The sequence below is a fragment of the Muscardinus avellanarius genome, assembly GCF_963383645.1.
Source record: "Muscardinus avellanarius genome assembly, chromosome: 22".
Taxonomy (NCBI): Eukaryota; Metazoa; Chordata; class Mammalia; order Rodentia; family Gliridae; genus Muscardinus; species Muscardinus avellanarius.
The window spans coordinates 17044300-17059003 of NC_137808.1; the positions used below are offsets into that span (position 1 = coordinate 17044300).

Consider the following 14704-nt stretch of genomic DNA (forward strand, 5'->3'; position numbering starts at 1 on the left):
GTTCGTGAACAGCCTCAGCTACTTAGTGAGGCCCTTTGCAAGTCAGTGAGACCCTGTTTCAAAAGAAAGAATAAAAAAATAGGACTAAGGGTGGCGCTCAGAGGTAGAATGCCCCTGGGTTCAATCCCTAGTACTCCCCCCGCAAAAAATTTAGAGATACTTGCCCCCCCAAAAGGACACTCAAATTCTTCTGTCTTGTACTGAATTTCAGTCTAAGTGCTAGAAAGATCTTAGAAATCTTTTTCTTTTGTGGTGCTGGGGATGAAACCCAAGGGCATTCTACCTCTGAGCTACACCCCCAACCCTAGTTTTTACTCTTTATTGTGAAACAGGGTCTCACATGGGCCGGGCGTGGTGGCGCATGCTTGTAATCCCCGCGCTTGGGAGGCGGAGACAGGAGGATCGTGCAGGTTCGAAGCCAGCCACGCTGGCTTAAAAGACCCTGTTTCCAAAAAAAAAAAGTATAAAATAGGTCTGGGAGTATAGCCCAGATATAGAAGGGCTTCCAGGAACCCCAGTACCACCCCCCAAAAAAAAAGAAAAAAGAAAAAAGAAACAGGGTCTCACTGAGTTGCGGAGGGCCTCACTAAGTAGCTGAGGCTGGCCTTGAACCGCGATCCTCCTGTCTCAGCCTCCCGAATGCTGCGATTACAACCGTGCTCCACCGCGCCCAGCTCTTTACAAACCTTTAGCCCCAAGCCAAGAAGGGTATGATACTTCATGGTGGGTCAGGGAGGGGCGGGTGGACGACAGACAGAAGCAGGGCCGGCTGGACGCTGATTCCTTCTTCCCCTGCAGGTGAACGAGCAGATGAGGCTGACGGTGCCGGCCCAGGATTTCATCACAGTTACCTTCACGTCCCTGAATGAGTCCGTGACACTCACGGTAACCGCCGAAAACTGTCCCCACATGATGGCGCATGAGAAGCAGGTAAGACGCAGCCAAGGGCGGGGCCTCCAGGGCTCGCCCTCCTACCTCAGGGCCTTTGCTCAAGCTCGGCACCTGCTCTCAGCCAAGGTCTGACCTTAGAGCCACCTTCTCTGTGAAAGTTTCATTATCATTTAGGAGCCTTTCAGTCGTAAGTGGCAGAAATCAGAGCAGACCTGCTTAAACATCCCTCTCCCATGTAGCCGGACCCTGTTTCAAAATAAAGAATAAGCTGGGCGTGGTGGCACATGCTTGTCATCCCAGCTCTTGGGAGGCAGAGACAGGATGATCGCGCAGGTTCGAAGCCAGTCGTGCTGGCTTAGGAGGCCCTGTTTCCAAATAAAAATATAAAAATAGGTCTGGGAATGTAGTCCGGAGGTAGAAGGGCTTCCAGGAACCCCAGTACCACCAAAATGAATGAATGAATGAATGAATGAATAAAAAAAGGGCTGAGGGTATAGCTCAGAGGTAGAATGCCACTGGGTCAATCCCCAGTACTGCAAAAAACAAAACAAAAAAAAATAATAAGAAAATGGAGCAGTAGTTGCAGAGACCCTTTATACATTCTTCTGTGCACTTCGTTTGGGCACTTGGCAGTGAACCCAGGGCCATTCTACCTCCAAGATACACGCCCACCCTTATTTAAGAAAAATTTTTTGCAGTCCCTGTGGATTGAATGTCTCTGAGGATTGAACCCAGGGACATTCTACCTCTGAGCTACACACCTAACCCCATTTTTTATTCTTTTTCTTTTCTTTTAGTGGTACTGAGGGTGGAACCCAGGGGCTTTCTACCTCCGGGCTCTACTCCCAGACCTACTTTATATTTTATTTGGAAAAAGGGTCTCACCAAGTTGCTGAGAGCCTCACTAAGTAGCTGAGGCTGACTTCGAACCTGTGTGATCCTCCTGTCTCAGCCTCCCAAGCGCGGGGATTACAAGCGTGCACCACCACGTCTGGCTTTTATTTTTTATTTTTATTTTGAAACAGAGTCTCACTAAGTTGCAGAGGGCCTCACTAAGTAGCTGAGGCTGGCCACGAACCTATGATCGTCCCATCTCAGCCTCTCAAGTACTGGGATTACAAGCCTCTCAAGTACTGGGATTACCTAGTGGTGGCTCTACCTCTGAACCACACCCACAACCTAATTTATTTTATTTATTTATTTTTTGTGGTACTGGGGATGGAGCCCAGGAGCATTCTAATTCCGAGTGACACTTCCAGCCCTATTTTTAATTCTTTATTTGGAAACAGGGTCTCACTGAGTTGCAGAGGGCCTCACTAAGTAGCTGAGGCTGGCCGTGAACCTCGATCCTCCTGTCTCAGCCTCCCAAATGCTGGGATGACAAGTGTGCGCCACCACGCCTGGCTCCTAATTTATTTTTTTTAATTTGAAACAGGGTTTCACTAAGTTGCACAGGGCCTTCTTAAATCGCTGAAGCTGGCATCAAATCTGTGATCCTCCTCTCTCAGCCTTCCAAGTACTGAGATCCCAGCACCTTCTGTGGAGTCTTTTTTAAAGTTTTTTGGTTTTGAAACAGGGTCTTACTAGGTTTCTCAGGGTCTCAACCCGGTGCTAAGGCTGGTCTTGAACCGGCGATGCTCCTGTCTCGTCTTCACAAGTACTGGGATTACAGGTATCCGGCCCATCCAGCCTTAACACACTCTGCTCTGTGTGTGTGCTCATCTGGGGCTGGTTCCTTAGCTACTTAGTGAGGCCCTCCACAACTTAGTGAGACCCTGTTTCAAAATAGAGAATAAAAAATAGGACAGGGGGTATGGCTTGGAGGTCAAATGCCCCTGGGTTTCATCCCAGACCTGCCAAAATAAAATAAAAATACATTTTAATTATACATGATATATATTTTATATTATATAGATACATTTATACTTATATATTTATACATGAATATATATTTACATTTAAATATAAATACATATTTACTTCTTTTTTTTTGGTGGCACTGGGAGTGGAACCCAGGGGCTTTTCTACCTCTGGGCTATACTCCCAGACCTATTTTGTATTTTATTTGGAAACAAGATGTCACTAAGTTGCTGAGAGCCTCACTAAGTAGCTGAGGCTGGCTTCAAAGCTGTGCAATCCTCCTGCCTCAGTCTTCCAAGCGTGGTGATTACAAACGTGGGCCACCATGCTTGGCTAAATATGTATTTAATTTTAATATTTAATATATTTAATTTTTATATTATATATTAATAAATTAAAATGTTAAATGTTTAATATATTTAATTTTATATATGGCCAGGGGTATAGCTCAAAAGCAGAATGCCCCTGGGTTTCATTCCCAGTAGGAAAAAAAAAGAGGAAGAAGAAAAGGATAGAGTCCCACAATCCCCTTCGAGGGCATGCCCCCATGACCTAAAAATCCCCCAGAAGGCCCCATTTCCTAAAGGACCACCTTCCAGTAGTGCCACCTGAAGGACCGGGGGCCAGGCAGCATCCATACTATATCCTGGCCGGGCGTGGTGGCCACTCTTGTCATCCCCGCGCTTGGGAGGAGGAGACAGGAGGATCGCGCAGGTTCGAGGCCAGCTACACTGGCTTAAGAGACCCAGTTTCCAAATAAAATATAAAAATAGGTCTGGGAGGGTAGCCCAGAGGTAGAAGGGTTTCCAGGAACCCCAGTACCACCAAAAAATAAAAATAAAAACAAACTGTATCATGGTCCCCGCTCTCTAGGAGTCCAGCGGAGGAGACGGGCGCAGGCACGGTACCTGCCTGAAGTGCTAACTTCTGTGCTGCAGCTGCAGAGAGAGCGTGTTGGGAGTTGAGGGCGGGGGCTATTAATCGGGAAAACCCTCCGAGCAGGGACGGCTGAGTCAGGCCTGAGCCACTGGGCTGAGAGGGCAAGGGACGTGCTCCGGGGGGAAGGCGCACACCTTCAAAGCGGAGCGAGCCCCGCCATCGCCGAGTGGGCGGCCAGCTGCTCCCGGGCCCGCGGGTCACTGCCGCCCTCGCCTCCCTCCAGCAGACCCGCAGAATCAGCCGGGTGGACGAGAACATGACAAAGATGAGCCGCTCTCTGGTGGAGATCAAGAAGCGCTTTCAGAAGACGGCGACTCAGTTCAGGAACTCTGTCTTGTTGGCCGCAGGTGAGGAGGCAGAAAGGTGCGGGTGAAGGGCTCGCCGCCGGTGCTGGCCCCAGTGCTGGCCGCCTGTCCCCAGGTTCAGCTCTTCGCCATCCCCATAGAAGACAAACACAGCAGTCGCCTCCCCGGCCCGTCACCTGCCTCGGCTCTTGGCCCATAGAACACCCCAGGCCCTGCCGTGTCTTTGTCTCTCCTGCAGTGCTGGTGGGTCTGGAAACAAGGGGACTCCAACTCCTTATCACCCCTGGCCTCTCTGGGGAGTTATGTCTTATCCCTAGAGACAGTACAGTGGTCCTCCGCTGGGTTCCCACAGCCTTTATATACACTGTTGTGACGATTTTCTTATTTGCCCATCTTCTCTGCCCCTCTGCGAGGGATCCTCAGAGGCAGGGAGCCCTGTCTTGGGTTGTCTGTCTATGCCCAGCATGCTCATTCAATAAATGTTTAGAAAGCAGGGCGTGGTGGCGCACACTTGTGATCCCAGTACTTGGGAGGCTGAGACAGGAGGATCGCGGTTCGAGGCCAGCCTCAGCTACTTAGTGAGGCCCTCTGCAACTCAATGAGACCCTATTTCCAAAAAATAAAGAATGAAAAATAGGGATGGGTGTGTAGCCTGGAGGTAGAATGCCCCTGGGTTCCATCCCTAGTACTACAGGGGGGAGGTAGGGAGGGAGGGAGAGAGAGGGAGAGAGAGAGAGAGGGAGGGAGGGAGGGAGAGAGAGGGAGGGAGGGAGGGAGAGAGAGAGAGAGATGGCGCACGCTTATAATCCCCGTGCTTGGGAGGCTGAGACAGGAGGATCGTGCAGGTTCGAAGCCAGCTGCACTGGCTTAAAAGACCCTGTTTCCAAATTAAAAAAAAAAAAAAAAAAAAAAAGCCCGGAGGTAGAAAGGTTCCATCCCTATTACCACCAAAATAAATAAATAAATAAATAAGAGAAAAAAGAAAGATCGATCAATCGATAGATAGATAGATAGTGAGTGGCTTCAACCTGGAGCCATGGATGGCTTCTCAGGAAGGAAGGATGCCGAGCCAGGGATGCAGGTTGAGTGCTGTGGACAACCCGAAGCTGAGAAAGGCGAGCCCTCTGGGAAACGTGAGCTCGCAGCTGGGTCTTGGATGAGACCTGGGTCTTGCACGGGGCCTGCACTTACTGACCCCAGACTGTAACAGGATTGGGGCAGCATGCTGGACACGGAGAAGGCTGGCCGCCTAGCGGAGACTCCGCAGGGGGAGAGGGGGGAGCGAGGCTGTCATGACAGGCTCCTGGGTTGGAGCCCAGCTGGGAGGGAAGGGCAACGCCGCGCCTTCCCGTCTTCCGTTCGCGGGTCTGATCACCATAGACTATCCCACGAAGAAGGCTTCGCACGTGGGAGACGGTTCACGATCCCAGCCAGCCCGACCAGAACCTTTGCTTGAGGTGTCTGGGAAGGAGGAAGAGACTGAGCTGGTGTCCGTGAGCCCTGCTCCGGAGAAGAGCAGGGTCCAGGTCAAAGTCCAGGTCAAAGCTGCGGTCTCGCCCAGGTTGGCTTCATCTGTCCCCCCCCCCTTTCTTTCTCCTGTGATAACGTAGTCAGAATCTGAAAACCAAGCCCTGCACCCCAGGAGCTGAGGTCCTAAGGGCAGGAAAGGCAGGAGGGAAACACAGTAACAAAGGAAGTCATTTCAGACTGTGGTCAGGACTAGGAAGAAAAAATACCAGGGACATGTGCTGCTGAGGGGGACTCAGCCCAGGGGCACCGCGCCTCTAAGCGACACCCCAGCCCTTTATTATTTTGAAACGGGGCCTCACTAAGTTGCTGAGGCTGTCCTTGAGCCTGTGAGCCTCCTGTCTCAGCCTCCCAAGTACTAAGATTATAGGCGTGCACTACCACGCCTGGCTCTACTTAAATATTTTTTAATAATTTTTTTGGGTACTGGGAGATGGAACCCAGGAGCATTCTACCTCTGAGCTACACCTCCAGCCCTAATTTTTGTTCTTTATTTGGAAACAGGGTCTCACTGCGTTGCAAAGGGCCTCACTAAGTAGCTGAGGCAGTCTGTGAACTGCGATCCTCCTGCCTCAGCCTCCCGGAATGCTGGGATTACAAGCGTGCGCCACCATGCCTGGCTTCCTTTGATTATTTTCTACTGTTTCTATTTCTTTTTCTGGTGGTAGTAGAAATGAATCCAGGGGCATTTTACTCCCGAGCCAGATCCCCAGCCCTATGTATGTATGTATGTATGTATGTATGTATGTATCTGTCTGTCTATCTATTTTGTGTGTGTGGTACTAAGGATTGATCCCAGGGACATTCTACCTTTGAGCTCTACCCCAGCCCTGTTTTATTTTTATTTGGAAACAGGGTCTCACTTGGTTGATGAGAGTCCCACTACTTGCAGTGGGGTTGGGGATATAACTGAGTGGAACAGCCTCTGCGTAGCGTGCGTGAGGCCCGGTGTTGTTCAATCCATAATAGAGGAAGGGATGAGGAAGGGAGGGAGGAAGGAAGGAAGAAGGAAAGGGAAATTGGGAGGAGGGAGCATCAGACTCGCTGGCAGTGGAGGGCAGGGCCAATGTTCCGATTCTGGGCGTGTCTTGAATGTGATTGGACAGGCTCGCAGGTGGATAGAGGGATGCAGGATGTGGAAGAAAGAAGATAAGGACCACTCTACCGAGCTCACTGACCAAGGGGTGGATGAACGAGTCATTGGTGCTCACTCCCTGTTAGCACCTGAGAACGCAGATGCTCAGGGGGACACAGGGATCTTACCCAGGGCGGGGCTACACCTCTTAGTGAGGCTGGGCTAGCATCAGCCTGGGTCTTTGTTCATCGGGTACCCACCCGCTCAGGACCCCGGCCACTATCCTCCTCCTTGCAGAGGGAAGGTCCAGGAGATGCGCAGCCCCACCAGGTGGGTGCCCTAACCCTTCGACTGCCCACTGGTGCTGCGGAAGCTCATATGCAAGGAAGACATCCGCATGGGCTGCAAGTGCGTGGTGAAGGTCCCCACGGTGTCTGACGTGGAGCTGGAGTGCTTCCTGGCCACACCCCGAGACCCCAGCCAGGTGCTGGTGTTTGGGATCGTCTCGGGCCAGAACCCCATGTGCACCGGATATCTGCAGTGGGTGCTGGACACGCTGTATCACCATCAGCAGCAGGGCCGGGCCTCGCCCTGCATCCAGGTTGGTCCTGGGCCCAGTGAGGAGGCCCTGCAGGCCAGGGGGAGGGAGGAGGCAGACCCTCAGTGCTAGCAGTGGCTGAACACCTGACCATGAGGCCACCTGCCTTCTGGTGCTTTCCTCCCCAGAACCGTTGCACATGATGTCTGCAACAGTTAGCAGGATACCTAGACACACTTGGGAATAAGAAGCAGATAAAACCACCATAAAAGCCGGGCGTGGTGGTGAATGCTTGTAATCCCAGCATTTGGGAGGCTGAGACCGGAGGATCACGGTTCGCGGACAGCCTCAGCTACTTAGTGAGGCCCTCTGCAACTCAGTGAGACCTGGTTTCAAAATAAATAAAAAATAGGGCAGGGGGTGTACCTCGGAGGTTGAATGCCCCTGGGTTGCATCCCCAGACCCGCAAAAAAAAAAAAAAAAAAAAAAAAAACACCATAATAAGGGCAGCTCAGCAGCCACGTTAATGGCTCGGTGGCTTCCAGAGAGAAGGGGAAAGAGACCCTCTGTGGGGGCGCATGCTTGTAATCCTGGTGCTTGGGAGGCTCGGACAGGAGGATCACAGGTTCAAGGACAGCCTCAACAACAACTCCACAACTTGGTGACACCCTGTTTAGGGCTCAGACATGGAATATCCCTGGGTTCATTTCCCAGCAACACACACACACACACACACACACACACACACACACACACACACACGGTGGGGAAAGACCAGCTGTACTCTGAACTGACCCGCCCTTACCTTGAGGTATGGGATCAACTTAGGTTCCTGCACTGGATTTGTTTTTGGTGGTCCTGGGGGTGGAACCCAGGGGCTCTCTACCTCCAGGCTATACTCCCAGACTTATTTTCTATTTTATTTGGGAACAGGGTCTCACTAAGTTGCTGAAAGCCTCACTCAGTAGCTGAGGCTGGCTTCGAACCTGTGCGATCCTCCTGTCTCAGCCTGCCCCCCTCCCCCAGCCTGCACTGGATTTTAAGGACTGGAAGAGGTCCAGGGGGAGCCAGGGGTGGAGGAATCCTCTGTGTAGAATATAAACTCTTAAATCCAGAAGCAGGTGCACTAGAAACATGATTCCCGTCTTCAGGCTTCTGCCTGTCCTCCCATGGCACGGAGCATCACGTTATGCAGCCTCAGACCCAGGCTAATGGGTGTCCCCTGTGCTGACGGTCCAGTGAGGGCCTTCCCCATCCAGGGCTCTGGGCAGACCCAGGGACACCCGCTGCGGACGGTCTTGGGCATTGTGCATGCAGGGCCTGGGGAGGGTGAGCCAAGGGCAACTTCTGGACGTGGGGTGAGGACTCCTGCATCTCCATCCTGGCAGTGCCATCACGACCCCTACCGCCTGCTGCGGTACGATCTGGAAGGCCCCCTGCAGAAGGACCTGCCACTGGTGATGAAGAAGTGTGCTGTGGTGCCCGGGATGATTCTGGTGAGCAGGGACTGGCCACCCGGTGCCAGCAGCTGCAGTCTCAGCACCCACATCCCCGAGGAGCCCGAGCAGGAAGATGGAGGGGCTGGGCCCGGGGCTCCTCTCTCTCTCCAACCAGCACCAGCTCGCAGAGCTGTGCCTGGAACTCCGCCTGACCCCCACGGCTGACAGGTGCATTGCAGAAACATGCTCAGCCAGGCAGTGGGGCCTGCCTGAGATCCCAGCACTGGAGGCTGAGACAAGAGGGTCGCAGGTGCAGGCCAGCCCGGGCAACTTAGTGAGGCTCTGTCTCAGAATAAAAAATTAAGAACTGGGCCGAGCGTGGTGGTGCACGCTTGTCATCCCCGCGCTTGTGGGCCAGAGACAGGAGGATCGTGCAGGTTCAAAGCCAGCCGCGCTGGCTTCAGAGACCCTGTTTCCAAATAAAAATATTAAGAAAATAGGTCTGGGAGTGTAGCCCGGAGGTAGAAGGGCTTCCGGGAACCCCAGTACCACCAAAAAAAAAAAAAGAAAAGAAAAGAACTGGGCGTGTAGCTCAGTAGTTGAGTGCCCCTGTATTTAGTTTCTGGTAACACATATACACACAGAGGGAGGGAGGGAAGAAGGAAGGAAGGAAGGTAGGTGGGTGGGTAGGTTGGTTGGTTGGTTGGTTGGTTGGCTAGTTACTATTGAAAACTTAGAAAATACAGTTTAGAAAATAGTGCTTTCCGAAGCCGGGCTTGGTGGCGCATGCTTGTAATCCCAGTACTTGGGAAGCTGAGACAGGAGGATCCAGGTTCGTGGCCAGCCTTAGCTACTTAGTGAGGCCCTCTGCAACTTAGTGAGAACTTGTTTCACAATAAAGAATAAAAAAATAGGGCTAGGGGGTGTAGCTCAGAGATAGAATGTTCCTGGGTTCCATCCCCAGAAGGAAGGAAGGAAAGAAGGAGAGAAAGATAGAAAAAAGAAAGAAAGAAAGAAAGAAAGAAAGAAAGAAAGAAAGAAAGAAAGAAAGAAAGAAAATGCTTTCCTCTTATCTAACGTGTGTGTGTGTGTAGTACTGGGGATGGAACCCAGGGGCATTCTACCTCCGAGCTACACCCTCTCCCCTATTTTTTTATTCTTTATTTTTGAAACAGGGTCTCACTGAGTTGCAGAGGGCCTCACAAAGTAGCTGAGGCTGACCACGAACCGGGATCCTCTGGTCTCAGCCTCCCAAATGCTGGGATGGCAAGTGTGCGCCACCACACCTGGTTCCAACACCTAATTTTTAACCACGGGGCAAGAGTCCATCATTTTCTCTCTTTATATTATTTTTGTTAGATACTTGGGCCTGCCTTCCTTTCTTTTCTTGCCCTGTGCACCCCTGACCCCTTTAGCAAATAGTACTGTGCTGTATGCCCTGCAGAGAGGCTCTGGTCAGTCATCTGCATGCTGGACAGATGCCCAGAGGGCAGGAGTAAGGCATTGGCTCCTGGGGCCCTCACTGTATGAGAGGCGGTGAAGGGTGCACCCCTAAGAGGTTAGAAACAGATGGGGGTCAGACAGCTGAGGGAGTAGGGGAGCCTTCCGGGCAGGGTTAGGGTAATGTAACATTTGAACAGGTTGGCTTAGCGGGGGACAAAGGCTGGGCTGGTGGCGCTGTCTTCTAAGTTGGGGGCTGGGGCAAGGCCAGGCCCAGCCTCACCTCCTTAGGCAAATGGGGTAGGACAGCCCCCGCCGCTGCCACCAAAGGCCTGCACCTCACACCAGCCCACCGGCCCAACAGTACGCTGAGGGCCTCCCCTGTCCTGTCTCCTTCTCGTCTGCCTACAGATGTTTGCTGGGGGGAAGCTCCTTTTTGGGGGGCCTGTTTTGAATGGATACGGTTTAAGCAAGCAGAATCTGTTGAAACAGATCTCACGGGCTCAACAGGACTGCAAGATGGGCTACTTTCTGCCAGATGACTACAAATTCAGGTAAAGCAACAGATGAGTTGGGCATGGTGGAACACGTGTCATCCCAGTACTTGGGAGGCTGTGACAGGAGTAGCCAGGCCTGGTGGCACATGCTCATAATCCCGGTACTTGGGAGGCCAAGGCAGGATGGTTGGAGGTTCAGATTCAGCCTTAGCAACTTAGCAAGGCTCTCCACAACTTACTGAGACCCTGTTTCAATATATTAATTAAAGCTGGACATGGTGGCTCACACCTGTAATCCCAGTACTTGGGAGGCTGAGACAGGACGATGCAGGTTTATAGCCAGCTTCAGCTACATAGTTAGGCCTTCTGCAACTTAGACCTTGTTTCAAAACAAAACAAAAAAATCCAGCTGGGGATGGAGCTCAGAGGTAGAATGCTCGGCGCTTTTTCTCTTTAATAGTGAAAGGCAGCCTACAGCCAGTTGTGGTGGCGCACGCTTGTCATCCCAGTACTTGGGAGGCTGAGACAGGAAGATCCCAGGTTTGCGGCCAGCCTCAGCTACTTCATAAAGCCCTCTGCAACTTAGTGAGACCTTTTATTTTAAATCAAGAATAAAAAATGGAGCTGGGGGTGTAGGTCGAAGGTAGAATGCCCCTGGGTTTTATCTCCAGTACTGAAGAAGAAGAAAAAAAAGGCAACCTGTGTCTCTGCCTACAGTGGGAAGGGGTAGTGAAAAGGCAGCCTGTGCCTCTGCTACAGTGGGGAGGGGTGGGGAAAAGGCAGCCCGTGCCTCTGCTACAGTGGGAAGGGGTGGGGAAAAGGCAGCCCGTGCCTCTGCTTACAGTGGGAAGGGGTGGGGAAAAGGCAGCCTGTGCCTCTGCCACAGTGGGAAGGGGTGGGGAAAAGGCAGCCCGTGCCTCTGCTTACAGTGGGAAGGGGTGGGGAAAAGGCAGCCTGTGCCTCTGCCACAGTGGGAAGGGGTGGGGAAAAGGCAGCCCGTGCCTCTGCCACAGTGGGAAGGGGTGGGGAAAAGGCAGTCCGTGCCTCTGCTACAGTGGGAAGGGGTGGGAAAAGGCAGCCCGTGCCTCTGCTACAGTGGGAAGGGGTGGGGAAAAGGCAGCCTGTGCCTCTGCCACAGTGGGAAGGGGTGGGGAAAAGGGCTTCGCCGTCCCTAGTAGAGTGGTGGCCTGGGAAGGCCATGTGCCTTCTCGCTGCCTCAGCGTCTCTGTTGGGGATAGAAGTCTAGGGATCCTTTCACTGGATCGAGTTGTAGGGATTAAGTAAGTCAGCACGTGCCCCTCACTATTATCCCCTGAGAGATTGCTAGCTATAGTTGTTAGGAATAGAATCATCACTCAGATAAGTCCTGGTCCTTCATTCGTTATCTCCAAGGGTTCTAAAGGGCTTAACATTATGGCTACAACCATTTTCAATAATTTTCAAGAAACGCTAGACAAAGAATCCCAAAACCAGAGACATAAATAGGAACTAGACGCATACACAGATGGTCTAGGCTCTTGAACGTGGAACGGGGCGGATTTCTGAAAGAATGCACCAGTAGACCTGCACCGGCTTCCAGAATAGCCTCTTAGGTAGGTAGATGGCTTGCCCGTCCATGGGGATCAAAGGAACGGAATCTTTACAAGAAAACGTTGCTACGACAGCTGCTCCTGTGATCCCCCGGTGAAACAAACCACCCCGAGCTTTGTGGTGTAAAACACAATGGTCTGCCGTTATTTTCTTCAGAGTCCTGGGCTCATCTGCTGTTGTGGCTGGGCAGGGGTCTCGCTTGCGGTTGTAGTCAGAAGTTGGAGGCATTGCGTTACCCCAAAGGCTTGCTCATTCCCAGGCCTGGGGGCCCGTGGGGGCTGCAGCTGTATCACCTGCCGGTGGCTGCTCCAGGTAGCCTGGTCCCACGAGCCAGAGAGAAGCTGTATTATCTTCTGTGGCCTAGCCCTACATGCAGCTTCGAAGTCCCTAGACCCAGCCCGCAATCAGCGGAGGGGAATTAGAGTCTATCTATCAATAGGAGACGCACGCCAAAGAATTTGTAGACCTTCTCTCTGTGTGTGTGTGTGTGTGTGTGTGTGTGTGTGGTACTGAGGATTAAACCCAGGGGCATTCTAACCTCTGAGCAGCACCCCCCACCCTATTTTGTTTTTAAACATAGCCTCACTAAGCAGCTGAGGCTAGCTGCGAACCTGCAATCCTCCTGTCTCAGCCTCCCAAATACTAGTATTACAAGTGTGCCCGGCTGCAGTGTGTTTTACATTTTATTTATTTATTTATTTATTCATTCATTCATTCATTTTTTTATTGTGGTACTGGGGGTGGAACCCAGGGACATTCTACCTCTGAGCTGCACCCCAGCCCTATTTTTTATTCTTTAGTTTGAAACAGGGTCTCACTAAGTAGCTGAGGCTGGCCACGAACCGCAATCCTCTCGTCTCAGCCTCCCGGATGCTGGGATGACCAGCGTGTGCCACTGATCCTGACATAACTGCACTCTTCACTTGGTATTGTAAGACCCCCGCAGAGGGGAGACCCTCAATCAACCTCGGGATAAGCGACGACGGCAAGAACCACGAGAAACTCTACTTGATGCAAAAGCAGAAGGTAAGAATTTTTATTAGGGGGCCAGTGCACTGGGGCCAACTCGTATCTCACTTAAGAGCAGAGGAGTTCGGCCCCGAGTGACTGAAATTGAGGGTATTTATAGGGAAAAGACCACCAGTTAGGGGGGGTTTGGGCCAAGTTACATGCGTTTACAAAATATTACAGAATCATTTGAAAAAGTACATTCTGTTGTCAAGTGTTAGATAAGACACTAGGTGTAGTCTCAGCAGGTTCCCAGCACAGGGCGCGCTGACCCGGTCAGTATAGATAAGATGCTAGGTACGTTCCTGGAACAGGGTGGGCTTATTGCATAATTTTCATTCTTACGCTATGCTTCTTAAGCTACAAGCTGCAGTAATATACACTTTTTCTTTTTAACTATTAGCTGGCTGTTTTAACTATTAGCTGGCTGCCAGGGCTTGCGATTTTTCTTCTAAATGGGGCCTTTCAGTATTACGATATGGCTCATACCAGTCACTGGGGCTTAGGGCCCACCCTACCTGAGTATGACCTGGTGTCAACTAATTACATCGGCAGGGACTCTGTTTTCAATAAGGTCACATGCCAGGGTGCTGAGGGCTCAGATGTCAACATGTGTGCTCTGGGGGACACAGTCGGCCCTCAATGCCCGCATGATGACATTACTCCCTCGGCCTCCGGTCTCCTCATCTTTGCCCTACAGACAGAAACCTTCGTTGACCTGCAGGCATTGGCCGTGGTCGGTGTTGGGTGTGCAGATCTAGCCAGCACACGAGGGTTAATGCAGCCCTTAGCAGAAGCCAGGGAAGCCGACCTCCAGCCGCCAGGGCGGTCCATTTGCTCCTGGCCACTGTTAGGAGAAGTATTGATGCCTGTTTCTCTAAGAGGCTGAAGGGGCGTGAGGAGCACGCCCTGGCCCCCAGCATCTTTTGCTGAGCCCTGCCCTTCCCTTTCTCCCCCAACCCAGTGCCTCTACCTCTGTCCCGAGGCTGGAGGATCTTGACTCAGCTAAAAAAGCCATATCCGAAGACCTTGAAGGAATCTTCTCCTCAATGGCCTTGGGAGACAAGATGGAAAAAGATTCCTATCTCCAGATGGACACAAAGTAGGTGACCACGCTGGCCTGGGCCCCGTGGAACAGGCATGGCTCCAAGTGGGGTCCCCGGCTCTGCCACAGGCGCCCCAAACCACGCACAGGCTGCTGCTTTTGTAGCAAGACTCTACAGCCCAGACCTGAGTCTAGAAGGGTCGGGACTGCCTTCCTGTCTCCCTTCCAGAAACTTGTGAGTCCCGTCAAAAGATGACTCACAGCTGGGCACGGTGGTGCACACCTGTACCTCCCAGTACTTAGGAGGCTTAAGAGAACCTGTTTCCAAATAAAAATATAAAATAGGTCTGGGAGTGTAGCTGGAGGTAGAAGGGTTTTCAGGAACCCCATTACCACCAAAATAATAATAATAATAATAATAATAATAATAATAATAATAATAATACAATAAACTAAAAAAATAAAAATAAAAAAATAGGGTGGGGGTGTAACCCAGAGATAGACGGCCCCTGGGTTCCAGCCCCAGTACTAAAAAAAAAAAAAAAAAAGG

General features: G+C 51.6%; 1 protein-coding gene across 1 annotated transcript in view; it reads left to right on the forward strand.

The window, feature by feature from the left end:
• The window catches only part of LOC308278477 (uncharacterized protein C3orf20-like), a gene marked incomplete at both ends in the record, with an annotated part of 28225 nt that extends 14014 nt beyond the window's left edge, over positions 1–14211 (forward strand). Inside the window, 8 exon segments of the mRNA XM_080718248.1 lie at positions 799–930; positions 3914–4037; positions 5376–5556; positions 6895–6937; positions 6941–7198; positions 8524–8631; positions 10426–10568; positions 14074–14211. Coding sequence (XP_080574374.1) covers positions 799–930; positions 3914–4037; positions 5376–5556; positions 6895–6937; positions 6941–7198; positions 8524–8631; positions 10426–10568; positions 14074–14211 — 1127 coding nt within the window.
• Positions 14212–14704: the final 493 nt, after the last annotated feature.